The sequence below is a fragment of the Balaenoptera ricei genome, chromosome 1 (genome assembly GCF_028023285.1).
Source record: "Balaenoptera ricei isolate mBalRic1 chromosome 1, mBalRic1.hap2, whole genome shotgun sequence".
In the NCBI taxonomy this organism is placed as follows: Eukaryota; Metazoa; Chordata; class Mammalia; order Artiodactyla; family Balaenopteridae; genus Balaenoptera; species Balaenoptera ricei.
In genome coordinates this window covers 30747893-30763140 of record NC_082639.1, presented here as the reverse complement: position 1 = coordinate 30763140, position 15248 = coordinate 30747893, and the positions used below count along the sequence as shown (strand labels likewise).

At 54.9% G+C, this 15248-nt stretch overlaps 1 protein-coding gene across 2 annotated transcripts; it reads left to right on the top strand.

The window, feature by feature from the left end:
* Positions 1-4473: 4473 nt before the first annotated feature.
* Positions 4474-11984, top strand: FHL3 (four and a half LIM domains 3). 2 transcript variants are annotated; one of them, XM_059919382.1, is made up of 6 exons: positions 4474-4564; positions 9303-9476; positions 9565-9739; positions 10603-10772; positions 10894-11080; positions 11207-11984. In XM_059919382.1, exons 2-6 carry the CDS (start codon positions 9321-9323, stop codon positions 11359-11361), a joined length of 843 nt encoding a protein of 280 aa, XP_059775365.1. In that variant the 5' UTR covers positions 4474-4564; positions 9303-9320; the 3' UTR covers positions 11362-11984. The 2 variants fall into 2 exon arrangements, with proteins under 2 accessions (XP_059775365.1, XP_059775361.1); XM_059919378.1 differs by having other exon boundaries at positions 4480-4664.
* Positions 11985-15248: the final 3264 nt, after the last annotated feature.

The window sequence follows — 15248 nt, the reverse complement described above, 5'->3', positions numbered from 1 at the left end:
AAACAAGTAACAGTTTCCCTTGCTTGCTCCCGGAACGGTGGGCGTGGTAAGCTGGTTCCTTATATGGGGTGAGGGTAGGGGTGTGTCCAGGGGTCAGGCCAGAGGGGTGGCTTAGGTGTGTTCTGCCCATGCCTTTGTGGTGTTGAGTGCAGGGGCCATGCGCAGTACCCTGCTTTTGCTTCCGGCACCCGTTTTTTGCTCCTGGCTCTTCAGAAGTGGCAGTTGGGTTTTTTTTTGGTCTTTTTGTATCTTTTGGTCCAGAATTTGCCCCAATCGCACATGCACACAGTTACTTGGCTTTAATGAGCATCATTTCTCTCATCCATAAAACAAGGATAATAACAGCACGCACTGCTCTCCTCATAGGGCCGTCAAAGGGCTCATAGTTGAACTGAGGAGTTATATCATGGCATTAGTTGTAAAGTTCTAAGTCCCTCACACCCTCAAGGTGTGGCTGACAGAATGAGTGTCAGAGGCAGTACAATGTAATGATTAGGACCATAAACCATGGAGGTGTGTTCTAATCCTAACTGTTACCAGCCAAGACAAAGTTAGCTTCACTGAACCTTAGTCTCGCATGTGTAAAATGGAAGTAATAATACTATACCTACAGGATTGTTGTGAGGATTAAATGAAATAATATGTTTAAAGTCCTTAATACTGTGTTCACCCATCTGCAAGTTCACGATCAATTAGAGCTATTATTGTTATTATTAGTATTACTAAACCTACCTGTAAGGATTGAGAAAGGGTTGAGCACAGCAGAACATTCCAGAGGCATTTGGCTTCTTTTCCACCACGTGAAACTAAACTTCAGCAAGTTCTGTAACTGCACCCATTTCTCATGACAGTGCTCATCTCTCCAGCTGAGGAGCTCTGGAGAAATCCTCTCCTCAGTCCCTAGAGGTGTGAATCCAGTAGGCCACTGGGCGTGTAAAAGCTGAAAGTAGCTGAGATCTGCTATGTGAAAAGTTTTTTCCTGCCTCTGAGTCTGAGGCTTGCCCAACTAAGGCCACATGCATTAGCAAAATTCCATCTTATTTGTTACTTAACCATTGAAAGATAAGGCCCTTCATGATCTGGCCCATGCCCACCTTTCCAGCCTCATCTCAATTAAGAAGCCCAGCCATCAGGCAGAGTGACAAAGTGGCAGCCCTAGTAGCTCCTGCCACCTTCCCCTGAAGAAGGCATTGAGTGGCAGGGATACCCAGGAGAAGGCAGCTCTGCACACTGGAAGCGGGGGTGGGCCTTCAAGTCAGCCCCAGATTTGAATTGCACATCCACCACGTATCAGCTTGTGGTTTAGGGCCACTTTGTCAAACTCTCTGAGCCCCATGTACTACTCCGTAAAACAGTGATAGTAATAATAACCACCTCATGTGGCTTTTGTAAGAACTGAAGGAAGTAATGACTGCCACTTAGCACGGTGCCCTGCGTGTAGTTGGCATTTAAGCATAGGTTAGTTCTCCCTCTACTCTTCCTCCCCCATGCTCTGTAGCAGTCACTCATTTTACCCTCTGCACCCACAGACCCATTGCCAGGCTTGGGGTCACTAGGCAAGTCTTTCTGGGCAATCTGAAAGAGGGTGTCTGCTCAGCTAGGAGGCCTGCACGGGCTGTAGGCAGCCCAACGGGCAAGAGTGAGCAATACACCAGAGAAGGAAGGGAGTTTTCTCACTGGGGGGAGGAGAGCTTGTGGTTACAAGCATCAGAGAGTGATTCAGCACCCAGAGGAAACCATGAGAGTCTTGCCAGTCGTCAGTCACCCAGAGCCTCCTTTTGTAAACCCTTCCAAGGTGAGAGAACAGCTGGGAGACCCTGAACAAGATAAGGAAGGGTGGGGGCGGGGGGCCTCCAGGGTGAGGGAAGGGACAACCAGATCCCACTCACCCAAGGCCAGTCAGCCAGCGCTCAGGCTCTGCTTCCAGCCCCCGTCAGACACACCTGTTCCCTGGGAGGGGGGGAGGACTGATGGGGGACAGGAACAGGGAGTCCATGAGGCTGATCCCTAGACCTCCCTGGGGCACGTCCACCTGGGCCAACGGAAATTAGAGCACGCAGGGAAATGTGAGCCTACTGGGGAGCTGGAAATGGGGAGGGGAAAGGATACAGAACCTGCCCTACACCAGTCTCCCTCTCTCAGTCTGGGCCAAATCAAAAGTCTCCGAACTTTTCTGGGCCTCCAGACTCCAAGTCCAAGAAGCAGAATCTTAACACTTGACCAGGAAAGAGAGTGTTGGAGTGGAGGGAGTGTCCCACATGTTGAATACCTACTGTGTGCTTTCATCCAATCCTCACAAGAATGCTGTGATACAGGGAGTCCCCCACTCTGAACAGATGACAGACTGAGGCTTCAAGAGGTTAAATGACTACAGAGGCGATAGAGCCTAATGATTAAGCTCTTTTTTTGGCATAAGGAGCTTTGACATTTGACTGTCTGGATTTGAATCCAGGCTTTTCTACTGTTAGCTGTGTCACCCTTGGCAGGTTACTTACTCTCTCTGTGCCTCCATGTTCTCATCCTTAAATCAAGGATAAAAATACATATTTCACAAAGTTGTTGGAAATCAAGTGCATTAATATATGTAAAGTGCTTAGGCAGGGACTGGTGCAAAGTAAGAACTCAGGAAATATTGGCTCTTATTCAGGCTGCTCATCGGAGATTCAAGCCGTGAGTAAAACCAGAGACCCCAAATCACTTTGCTGTACAGCAGAATTAACACAACATTGTAAATCAACTGTACTTCAGTTAAAAAAAAAAAAAAGAGACCCCACCCCCAACCCTACCTTTGATCCAGCACCTTCCTTACTCACTCATAACTCCTCCCTTTCTGAAGGATGCTCACCTTTGCCCTCCCCTCACCCCTGAGCAAACCCCTTCTTGCCATCTCCTCCAGCCAGGCAGTCTTCCCTGCACTCCCCTGGGCTAGTAGTCTCCTACACCTGCAAGGCAAATTCCAGAGCAAGGCCCACCCATGGGCTGGCTGCGCCCTCCCTGGGCTCCAGATAGCATGTGCCTGTGGTCCAATCTGGGGTGTGGGAGTCCAAATGGAAGCAGTGTCCATCACTCATTCATTCATCAGATATTTTTTACGTGCCAGACATTGGAGTAGGTACTGAGAATGCAGTGGTGAACCAGAAGTATGCAATCCCTGCCCTCATGGCACCTACAGTTTAGGCATCAGGAAAAACAACAATAAGGAATTAGTTAATTTTGAAAGGAAACCTGGCCTCAAGTGTGACTTGGGACCCAGGAAGGTAGGCGTGTGATTCAGAAGTGGGAGAGGAGGGTACTCAGCAGCCCCAGCCTGGGAGGGAATGAGTCTCTGCTCTGAGAGCTTGGCAGGACCCAGCCTGTGGGATGGGAGAGCCTCTGTGGGCACCTGAATCTCTACTCTAGACTCTGAGGAGGGTATTTCCAGGGTTGGTTTGCTGTCTCTTGTTTTGCTAACAGCACAGCAGAGCCGCCTCCTCCCTCCCCCACCCTTCCAGATCGAGGCTATTTATTCCTAGTGACAAGCCTGAGGATCCCAGGGTGGGGGGGGCGGCCTCAAGGACCTGGAGGGGCCTTGTGTCCCTGGCAGACTTCAGTCCTCCCGCCCGGGCAGGGCACAGGGAGGAAGCCAGAAGGTTGGAAACTGTAGAGGTCGGGGAGGAGGACTTCCCTCCACCGCCCCTGCAGCGCCCCATCCTTGCACACCCCTCACACCCCTTCCTGAGAAGCTCAAAAATCATGGGGCCAAGGATTAGGGTCTCCCCTAAGGCCTCAAAGGTCAAAACTGTTCCTGGGCACTGTGGAGACCAAGGGAGTATTTCTCTGTCCCACGATGCAGCTGGAGGTGAAAAGGTGGTTACTTCTGTTTTCACCATTCAGAGTTGTGGAATAAAGCCCTTTGAAGGTCAAGGCCCTATAGAGGGGGTCCTTAAACTTCACTCCTTGTTTGCAGAGAACACCTTCGTTCCCACTGACAGGGCCGCGACAGCAGGGTCAAAACCACCCCCTCCTCCAGGCTGGAATAAGTCCTCTTTTACAAATTAGGGCTGAGTGTGATCCCTGGGGGTAAACTGCGAGGGGGCGGGGACACGAAAAGGGCATGAGGACTCTCTCGGTCCCCAAATGGACCTTGGTCGGCTGCCTCCTGTATCCCTTGCCTGAGACTGAATACAGCTAGCCGCTGGGGACCGGGGTGGGGGGAGATAAGGAGAGTGGGGAAAGAGAAGGAGGACAGCAAAAGCTGCAGGGAGGGGACAGGGGCGGGGTCCTGGCCGCCCAGGAAGGTTGGTAGAGCCAGGTTAGGCCCGGCGGGCCCAGGGGGCTGCGGCACGCTCCAGCCTAAAAGGGAGGTGGGGGCGGGGTCTGGCCCCCAGCCTCCAGGACGAGGGCCGGGGGCGGGGTCCGCACCCCGCGGGCAGGGGAGGCCGGGGGCGGGGTCCGGGCGGGGCGGGCCCCCGCGCTCACTTCCTCGGGGAGGGCTTGGGGCCGCGCTCCCACTCGCCCACACAGTCCGTGCGCCGCCGGCAGCCTCGCCGGCAGCTTGCTCGGTCCCGCTCGGCCCGGCCCGCAGGTAGGAGGCGCCGAGGGACGCGGCGCCGGCTGCCCGCCACCACCACCCCCTCTCCCGCCCCACGCGAGCGCCGCGCCCCGCTCCAGCCGCCTGCCTCGAGGTGAGCTCCCCGCCGAGCCCGGCTCCCCATCCCGGCTCCCGGCCCCCGCCCTCTGGCGGGAAAGGAGAGGCGGTCAGCCGGGGGTTAAGGGCAGCCGCGGCCCCCGCCCCCTGCCCCCGCTTGGGTCCGGTCGCGGGCGCAGGGAACACGCTAGGAGCCGGTGGCGCGCGGGCGCCGAGCCCCGGGGGGCGCTCCCGGAACCGTACCGCTCCGGGCGCTGCAACGCCAGTTAGGTGGGGCAGGGGGCCAAGTTTGAAATGGAAAAGCGAGAGTCGAGAGAGACCGGGAGGGTTCGAGAAACCGGCTTCCAGAACGCCCGGTGGAGCAAGAGACCGAGACAAGACAGGAGCGGCGAGCTTAGACAAGGAGGCTGCGGAGATACCCGAAACAAGGACAGAGACTTGGGCGTAGAGTCACCGGGAGACAGACCCGAGGCATAGGGTCCGACCCAGGTTTTGTGGAGCGGAGCATTTTAGGAAAAAGCATGCAGTGACCCCAGACGTGTTGTCAGCCCTTTCCAGGGTCTTGGAGGGTTCTGGGCAAATGAGGGGCCCCGAAGCTTAAGCTTCATTAGCCTTGTGGTAAACCAGCCTCTGAGAGGCCTAGGAAGACATCCAGAGACTGGAGACAGACACACTCAGGCATACAGAGATGCTAAGAGATAGAGAAGGGCGGTGGGTAGGGACCAAGACATTCCACCCTTTAGAGACCCTTGAGATGCCAAGACTTGGGCAGACAGTGGTAGAAATCCACAGAGGCTGCCGTGGGGAGATAGCCAGTCAGAGACACAGAGACACGGAAACATACAGACAGCTGCTGAAGTGTACAGACACAGACGTGCTGAGTGGAGCAGAGCTAGACGCCAAGAGACAGATGTCATGGAGGGGCAGTGACAGTTTTCAAGACAGACCCCGCGGGACTCAGGCCTGAAAGATTGGGAAGGGAGGACGTGGGGAAACAGAAACACTGGGCCATCTGAGCCCCCATGAGGCAGAGGACCTGAGACATGAGACAGTAAGACTCGAAGGAGCCCTACACACTCTCTGAGACAGCCCCAACTTATTTTTAAACTCAAATCTTGGACGCGCTGCTTCAGCCCTGGGGGACCCGGGGTGAATGAACTGTTCCTCTTCTGTCCCGAGAGCAGCTGCTGGATCCTGCTTCCCACCCCCTTCTCCCAAACCGCTCTGACTCCCAGGCCCCATGGCGGGGGCGGGGAAGAGAGTGGAGAGTTTGGGGTGGACGCCTAGTAGCAGGGGTGAGGGTGGGGGGAGTTTGATTTCTCCCCTCAAGTCCCCTGTCAACTCCTGGAAGCTGGGGGAGGGGTCTCTTCTGATCCTGAGTCACAGCTGTGGGACCTGGCCAGGGTCCTCCTGGACAGTGGGGGTTGGAGGGGGGCGAAGGGGTTGAGCGGTTGGCATGGGTACTTGGAAACACTTCTGGGTGTCTTCCAGTCACAGGGCTGGCAGCTGGGGAGAAGAGCCAGGCTCTTGTACTAGTGATATCATCCAGCATCTCCTGTCCCCCTGCTCTTAAACGCTGACCACCCCGTCCACCACCATTTCTAGGGAAACGGGAAAGGACTCCAGGCTGGGAGGCAGGGGACCTGGGCTCTCTGATACCTGAGTGACTTTGGGCATGCCCCTGCCCTGTCCCTGGCCTCTGTGCTCAGCTGTAAAATGAGGATGATACCCTATCCTGCCTGCCCTTTGTGCGATCTGATAGATGGTGGGTGGGTGGGAATGCCCTTTGTGAGAGGCAAAGCAGCATGCAGGTGTGTACACCTGTGTACCTGTGTTGGGGGTTTCAGAGTTATGCTCACTGGAGTCAGACTGGCCCCACTGGTCTCAGTGAGCCCCACGGCCTGGGCCTCTTCAGCTCCCCCAGCAGAACTAGGGGGTTCCCTTTTTGTTCTCTCCCTGGGCCCCCGCTGAGAATGTCAAGGTCAAGTCCCAGGCGAGCCCCCCGACCCAGGCCTGGCTGAGAAACTGTTGACTGACCCCCGTATGAGTGAGGGGCTAATAATAAAACACTAAGAGCTACCATTTACTGACTACTTAGTATCTCCCAGGTGCTTTCCAAGTATCATCACATTTAAGCCTGGCAACAACCCTAGGAGGTAGGAGGTAATATTAGATGGGGAAGCAGGCTCAGGGAGCTTAAGTGACTTGCCCAAGATCACCCAGGTTTATATTTCACAGCTCAAGCCTCTACACAGCACATGCCACGGCCATTTATCCAGCCATTTTGAGCTGCAGGAGGTTCACGGGGAGGGGTCCGATGTGTGTGTCTGGGTCAGGTGTAGGTGGGTGTGTGTGTTGGGGGCAGCGGCTGAGAGCCATCTGGCAGACTGAGCGCTCTCCCCCCGACCCCCCTACCAGCCGTGAAGGAATACAGGCCTGGCTCCCTTTAGTCCCCCAGTCCTGCCAGGGAAAGTGGGGGGAGGGGCAGACAAAGGGCAGAGACAGGTGGGCCTTGATATTGCCCTTCACTCTGTCCTCACCAGAGCCCAGCTGGACAGACTAGGGGATTCTGGGAAAGAAACAGAAGCCACGCCCATACCCTATTTGGGGTGCCCCTGTCTCAGAGTGGTGACTGCCTCCCAGTGGGCAGACCTAGGGCTAGTTTGGACCTGGGAAGGTGACGGAGCTGTTGGGGGCCAAGCCAGGAAGGAAGGAAGGGCCCAGGGCACTCGTGGACGGATGCATGGCCACACTCCACCTGTGTGGCCCCCGCTGCCCAGTGGCTCACAGCCCAGGCAACCCTCAGATGTTGGGCCAGAGGAAACCCAGGCCTGAATGGCGGGGAGTGGACTGAGGTGGAGGGATACCCTCCACCCTCCAGCATAGCCCCCAGCCCAGAAGTCCCGGATCTGAAGACCCCAGCTCCTGGCGACCTCATGCCCTGGCCTGGGGTATGAACTGAGTGTCCTCCCACTGTACAGAAGGGCAGCTGTGGGTTCGTGAGCCACCCCTTCAGAAGAGCCAGGCCCCCTAGGCTTGGGGCGTCTTCTGGCGCCTGGAGTCTGAACTCCAAACCAGAGCCACGCTTGTTGGCTAGAATTTCCTGCGGGGGGTGACTGAGAAAAGGAGGGCTTTTCCTTCAGCTTGAGCCAGGCCGGGCTCTGGGGACTGCCAGTTACTGGGGTCTAATGTAGAGGAGTGTTTTGGTGGGTTCCTTTGTACTCCTGGGGCTCATCTGCAGCTGTGAGAACATCCCCTTCCTAGGGTCCAAGTGGTTCCTCTCCACCCACCCCGGGATCCCAGTCCTCAGAGAGCAGGCTTCGTGATGGAGGAGACTGGAGGTGGGGAGCTCTGAATTTGGGGCTAGAGACTGGAATCAGGGGCAGCAGAAGGGACTGGGAACCCCACTTCCTAACCCTCCCTACTCCCCAAGCTCCTGCTGCAGAGGCAGCTGTGTGGATGACCTCATCCCACAAACATGCTTTGTTCCTGAGAAAATGGAAAGTGTCTGAGGTTTGGTGGGGGGCTGGGTGTCTGCAGCAACAGCACTCAGGGCTCTCCCTTGCCTGACTCTCCACCGTAGGGGGGCCTGATTGGAGAGGAAATGTCTTCAGTGGCTCCCACTCTCTCGCCCTTCACTCCCCCGGCCCCAAACCCTTAAAAAAGCTGGGGAGAGGCTGTCTCTCCCAGAGGCAGGGAGAGGGAAATAATGACCCAGGGGTTGGAAAGATTCTGGGGCTTTGCCAGTCACTGCCAGGAGTGATGACCGGCAGGAGACAGCAGGAGGCACACTGCATAATGTCCAGTTCCCCTCTCCGTCCCCAAGCATCTCATTTCCCTTTTTTCCTCCCCTGTTGCTGGCAAAACCTGACATCTGGCCATCTGTGCTGCCACAGCTGCTGCAGATGTTGCAGGCCAAGGCTGCCCAGGCTGGTGTGACCAGAGACCCAGCGGGAGGTGGAGGGGGTGAGGGCAGAGGGTCCAGCTGGGGAAGCTTGGCTGTGTCCAGCTTGCAGGATTTCCTTCCTGCTTAAACCTACGCTGAGCCTCTGAAGTCCTTGTTGCTGGATTCTCCTGGGAGGGGAGGCCCAATGTGATTTCTCCCATCAGCCTCCTCCACCTCCACCATTCACTGGCCCAGCATCCTTCTTACATTCAGCTGTTTCCTGGTTGGGGTTTGGGGGGTGGGGTGCGAACAGCCCCATTCTCATCCCTAAGCTCCCCACTCCAGAGCTCTGGGTATACCCCTAGGGTCCCTTCCTGGGAGTCAGGAGAGGGTGAGAGCGCTGTTCATATGGGATAGGGTGGGGTGGCTCCGTGTCCTTGCTCTTACCCCCTTGGGGACAGTAGGGACAGTGGAAGCTAAACTCAGGCTAAATGCAGGGGCAGGAAATGAGTCACTGACCCAGGAAAAGCCCCCTCCCCCCAGTTCTGCCAGGGCCAAGATAAGAAAAGAACTTCTGCTTCCTGGTTTTTTCCTGACCCCCTCTCATCCCCAACGTTAAATACAGAAATAAACATGCAGGACTCTTTGTGTTCCCAGAAACACCCATTCCCCATCACCACCTGCTCTGACCTGGCATTTCCTATGCCTAGTTCTTGCTCTTTTTTAAATGCAATGGGCTAAGCCACAGCCCCTCTGGGTGACCCCTGCCCCACCTTGTGTCCCTAACAGGGCTCACTCACAGCCATCATGAGCGAGGCCTTTGACTGTGCAAAATGCAGCGAGTCCCTGTACGGGCGCAAATACATCCAGACAGACAACGGACCCTACTGTGTGCCCTGCTATGACAACACCTTCGCCAACACGTGCGCCGAGTGCCAGCAGCTTATCGGGCACGACTCGAGGGTAAGGACTGGACCACACAGGGCAGGGAGTGGGTGGAGGCTGGCAGGAGGGGGCGAAGGTGCCAGTGCCCCTGCTGTGCTCCACACAGGAGCTGTTCTACGAAGACCGCCACTTCCATGAGGGTTGCTTCCGCTGCTGCCGCTGCCAGCGCTCCCTGGCCGACGAGCCCTTCACCTGCCAGGACAGCGAGCTGCTCTGTAACGACTGCTACTGCAGTGCCTTCTCCTCACAGTGCTCCGCCTGCGGGGAGACTGTCATGCCCGGTATGTTCCCGGGGGCTCCCAGGGGCTCGTTGTGCGTGGGACTGGCATGCCTGGCATCTGTGTAGGGTTCTTGTAAGGGACTGGCGTGCCTGTCTGATACAACATGGAGGCTTGGTAAAGACCTGCACACGCAGCTCATTCCTGGAAATTTACTGTGTGCAGGATCTGTCGTGCTTATTTGCTCTTGGGAGCTTAGCACGCACAGGGACTGACACGCGTGATACACACCTGGGGGCTTAGCATGTTTGGCACACATAGGAGCTACGAGTGTGCTGAGACTGTCAGTGTTTGTTGCATTGGGGCTTGGTGTGTGCAAAGACCTATAAATAAAGGGCTTAACACGTATGGCAACCTGCATGGCTAATAGAATGTGAGGATTTAGAACACGTGGATATTGGCATGATTAGGATATGCCGGGGCTTATTATGTTCTGAATCTATCACGTCCAGGGCAGAACTCTGTGTGGGCAGGGACTTGCTTGCCTCGTATATGGGGTCTTTGTGTGTGTGCTCACACTATCACATCTGGTATATAAGCGCTTAGCATATACTGAGTCATCGTGCCTGTGACCTGGAGGCCCGGCGTATGCTGAGATCGTCATATTCTGGTACACGTGGGGACTTCACCTATGCCAAACCCTCAGGTCTAGTTCATGGGGGCCTAGCACGTGCTTAGCCAGCATATCCAGTGTTGGGGGGAGGTGGTTAGCATGTGCAGTATATGCGGTGGGGATCCTGCTGCAAATGCATGGACACCACCCTGTAGGCTGTGGGAGCAGCGGGGACCCTCCTCGGGGGGGCGGCAGTGGGTGGCACTCAGGAGCTCGGGACTCAGCCTCTGAGTGGGACCCCTGTTCCCCACAGGATCCCGGAAGCTGGAGTACGGAGGCCAGACATGGCATGAGCACTGCTTCCTCTGCAGCAGCTGTGAGCAGCCGCTGGGCTCCCGTTCCTTTGTGCCCGACAAGGGTGCTCACTACTGCGTGCCCTGCTATGAGAACAAGTTTGCTCCTCGCTGCGCCCGCTGCAGCAAGGTGGGGGCTGGGCCGGCGGGGCGGGGGTGCCGAGGTCCAGGGCACACAGGGGTGGGGTGAGCAAGGCTCTGTCGTGGGGTAGGAATCCCCACTCCCCCTGCTGACAGACGCCACCCCACAGACACTGACGCAGGGTGGCGTGACATACCGTGACCAGCCCTGGCATCGGGAATGCCTGGTCTGCACCGGCTGCCAGACGCCCCTGGCAGGGCAGCAGTTCACCTCCCGAGATGACGATCCCTACTGTGTGGCCTGTTTTGGAGAACTCTTTGCACCCAAGTGCAGCAGCTGCAAGCGCCCCATCACAGGTGGGACAAAGGGTCAAAGGACAGAGTGGGTAGAGTGTAGGCAAGGGAATGGGACCTGGTACTGGGTGAGGCCGAGGGACAGGACCGCCCTCCAGATCGCAGAGCTAACCGCCAGCCTCCCTCCAGGACTCGGTGAAGGCAAGTATGTGTCCTTTGAAGACCGCCACTGGCACCACAGCTGCTTCTCCTGCGCCCGATGCTCCACCTCCCTGGTGGGCCAGGGCTTCGTGCCGGACGGAGACCAAGTGCTGTGCCAGGGCTGCAGCCAGGCGGGGCCCTGAGCCAGGGCTCCTGGGCCCAGGCCCTCCCAAACCAGGGCTCCAGGACTAAGGCTCCTTTTCCAAACCACCTCTGGGACCCAGCCCCTCCCCAAATTGGGGCTACCCCTGGGCTCCAGGATTCAGCCTCCCCACTCCAACATCCCCAATCTGGTACTTCTTGACCCAGGGCCCCCAAACTTGGGCTCTTACGGAGGCTCCATCATTCAAATCCCCTCCCCAAGCCTGAACTCCAGAACTCAGTCCTCTCCCCTATGGTCCGGCTTCCCAGACGAAGCCCTCTCCCTAAATCAGGGCTCTGGGACCCCAGCCCCCTTCAATCTAGACTTCTCCCCTGAAGACTTTAGGTCTCCTATGGGTGCCTGAGAAGTCCTCAGAAGTGGACTATACTCAGGCTTAACACTCCCCACCCCCATCCCACCGCTATTGCCAGGGATGGGGCTGTCTGGGCAGCACATCAGGGGTTCACTGGTTAGGGGGTCCTAGGGTACAGGGTTTTGCCCAGCCCTTGTTGTCGAGTGTTTTCTCGTTTCATTTCATTTCAGCTCCATTTTGCCCAGAGATGGACAGAGGGGTGGGTTTGGCTCACCCCCCTTTCAGATTCTGCAATAAAGCAGTATGAGGAAGCGAAGGCCTCTGTGTGTTTGTCTGGGGGTGGAGGGGCAGGGAAGATTCCTTCGCACACCACGGGACTCGGAGGCTCTTCCCGACCTCGACCTCCTCCATGTAGGGCAGAGGAGGAAGCTGCCAGGCGGGGTGGGAAATCTCTCCCGTGAAAGGGGATCCCCGCGGCCGCTACTGTCCCTCTCAGTCTTAGCTGGCTTCTCCCCTGCTGGCAAAGGGCTTTTTCCTCCGAGTGGGGAAGGGAGGGGTTTGGGGGAGGTTCCGGACGGTAGCAGGGCGGGCCGACGGCGTTGGGTTCTCCGTCGAGTACAAATCGCCCCCCTCCCTTACCATCCCTCCCCAAACCCCGCCGAGCACCGGGTGCGGATCCCCAATCTGGGCCCAGACCCTCAGCCCCCTTCCCCCTCTTCCCGAGGATTAGCGGAGGCGGCCCGGGATCCGCTCGCGGCCGCATGTTTTTTGCCAAAAAAGGCAAGGATGCAGCTGCACGCGCCGCGGGAACATCTGGATCCGATTCCCGGCATGAATGGGTCATGGCCCCGCCTCCCCGTGATTCAAGGGCGGGGGCGGGAATGAGCGAGGGGGGCTATCCCCCAAAATGGGGAGATGGGGCGGAGCGCTGCTCCCCTCTCCCGGCGTCCGACGCCCCTGCCCCTGCGCTCTCGGCGGCCTGCGGTCTGGGCTCCGCGGTCCAGACCGTCGGAGCCCGATTCTTGCGCACTGGCTGCGGCGCGGGCTGAGGCGCTCACGTACCGCCAGCAGCCTTCCCGGGTGGGGGCCGCGCGCCGGGCGGGCGCACCCTCGGCGCCCTGTGGGGGAGGGGCCCTCCGGTCCGGCAGAACCGCGTGATTATATGTATCTCAAAAGAAATCTTCCCAGAAATCCTATGGGGCGGGTATTTTTCCATTTCACGGAGGTGGAGACTCCACTTGTTAGTTCCCCAAAGTCACATAGGTAGATCCACACTGCCTCCCCGGCCCAATTCGAATCCTAAACTTTCTGAAGCCGTGGTTGACATTTTCTACAAACCTTTACGAATGCCCACCATGTGTGCTTATAATTAATGATTGTATGTAGACATTTTTTGTCTCTTTCTTCCACCAGCCTCTGAGGGCTGGGCTCACGCCTGCCTTGCTCACCCCTCCACTCTCAGCTTCAGGCACTTACTACATGTTCAATAAATACCTGCTGAGGAAGAGTAGTCCAAGCATAGAAAACAGCTAGTGCAAAGGCCTGGAGGCCTGAAAAAAACATATGGTGTGCTTTGGGGAAGCAGCAAGTAATTTCATTCGGCGGAAGTGCCAAGAGACTAAAACGTCAGGCAGCGGCCAGGTCATGAAACGCCGAATGCCAAGTTAAACAGACCTCACCCTGCGGGTAAAGCAGCCAGTGGAAATGTTTAAGCAGGGGTGTGAGATGATCACTCCGCCGCAGCGTGAATAATGGATTGGAGGGGTAAGATGAGTAGACTGACTTGGAGGCTAGTGCAGTGGTTCAGGTGAGAGATAATGAGACAGGTGGCAGCAGGAATGGAAAAGACAGGACTCGGTGACTGGTTTGAAAGGATGGGGAAGGAGAAGGTTTTCAGGGACGGAAGGCATCAGATGAATGGTGCTTAGGTGGTCCACCCACCAAAGAGGAAAGGGATGTGCAAGTACAACAATGTGTCATTGATTTCAGGATAAACATTTTTCAGATTTAACATCTCAGAAACCCAGACGCAGCGTCTAATCAAGTGTGACATAGTTTAATTGACAATTTTTGTTCTTTCTTTCTTAGTCGACCGTAAAATAATGGTGGCGTTAACATTTAATAGAGTCTCATATTCGATGAAATACGGTAGATCCCAAACCTTTACCCACCACCCACCCTACCCTCCAAAAGATACACGCGCTGAGTCTCCGCAATCCAGAAAAGGAATTTCTTACCTCTTTCCTAGAGGTGCAGGAAAAACTTCTGGGGAGGAGTTGTGTCCGGGGGTCCTCTCCCTAAGGTTGAGGTCTTGCTTAAATTTTTAGACATAAATATGACCCTCACAACACCCCATGAGCAGGCAGGACAAAAGTCATTATCTCTGTTATTTTCCAAACTTTAAAAAACAAAAAGCAATTCATGCTTATTGTAGAAAAATTGGAGAATTCCAAAAAGGGAAGGTAAATCACTAATAACTCCTTGTTATATTATAACCTCCTAGTTCTTTTTTGTTAAGCAGGCATGTGCATATATGTATTTTCATTTTTAGTTTTAAATGAAGAAGTTTTTAAATTGAAAAAGTAATACATGTATATGTTACGAAAAAAGTTTCATGCTGTACTTTGGACATATACAAAGAAAAATGTCCCTACCATACCAGATCTTCCAGTCTGTCTCCTCATAAACAACAATGGTTTACTGTTACTTGGATATCCTTCCAGAAATAATCTCTTTGTGTATTTATTTTTATATATACCGTTGTGCCTCTAGCTTTTTTCACTCTGTGTGGCCATATTTCCATCTGAGTTCATACAGATTTTTTAAACAGTTTTATAGAGGTATAAGTTACATACCATAAAATTCACCCAATTTGAGTGTACGGTTCAATTAATTTCAGCAAATTTAATAGATTTGTGCCACTATCACCACAATCCAATTTCAGAACATATCTATCACCTCCAAAAGATTTCTCGCATCTTTTGCAGTTACTTCCAGTCTCACCTTCAGCAGCAGGCAACCACTCATCTACTTTCTGTCTCTGCAGATTTGCCATCCCGACATACACTAATGTCGTTTTTTGTGTCTGGCTTCTTTCACTTAGCATGATGTTTTCATGGTTCATCCATACTGTAACATTCCTTTATTGCTGAATAACATTCCATCGTATGGATACACCACATTTGGTTTGTACATTTACCAGTTAATGGCTTTTGGGGGTTACGTCCATGTTTTTCTTGATAATGAATAACGCTGCTATGAACGTCTGAACACATGGACATACGTTTTCATTTCTCCACCTAGAAGTGGACATATAGACTTGCTTCATTTTTTTTTATAGCTGTATAGCATTTTACTGCTTGAATGTACCATATTTTATTTAACCAGTCCCCTGCTGATAGACAATTAGGTTGTTTCCATGTATCAAAAAAGAAAAAGAGGGGCTTCCCTGGTGGCACAGTGGTTGAGAATCTGCCTGCCAATGCAGGGGACACGGGTTCAAGCCCTGGTCTGGGAAGATCCCACATGCCGCGGAGCGACTAGGCCCGTGAGCCACAACTACTGAGCCTGCGCGT

Bases quoted from the DNA above. Each gene is read 5' to 3' on its own strand.
- FHL3 (XM_059919382.1), top strand. From the start codon at position 9,321: ATGAGCGAGGCCTTTGACTGTGCAAAATGCAGCGAGTCCCTGTACGGG. The intron at 10,773-10,893 runs GTGGGGGCTGGG...GCCACCCCACAG, and splicing joins GCTGCGCCCGCTGCAGCAAG to ACACTGACGCAGGGTGGCGT. The intron at 11,081-11,206 runs GTGGGACAAAGG...GCCTCCCTCCAG, and splicing joins CTGCAAGCGCCCCATCACAG to GACTCGGTGAAGGCAAGTAT.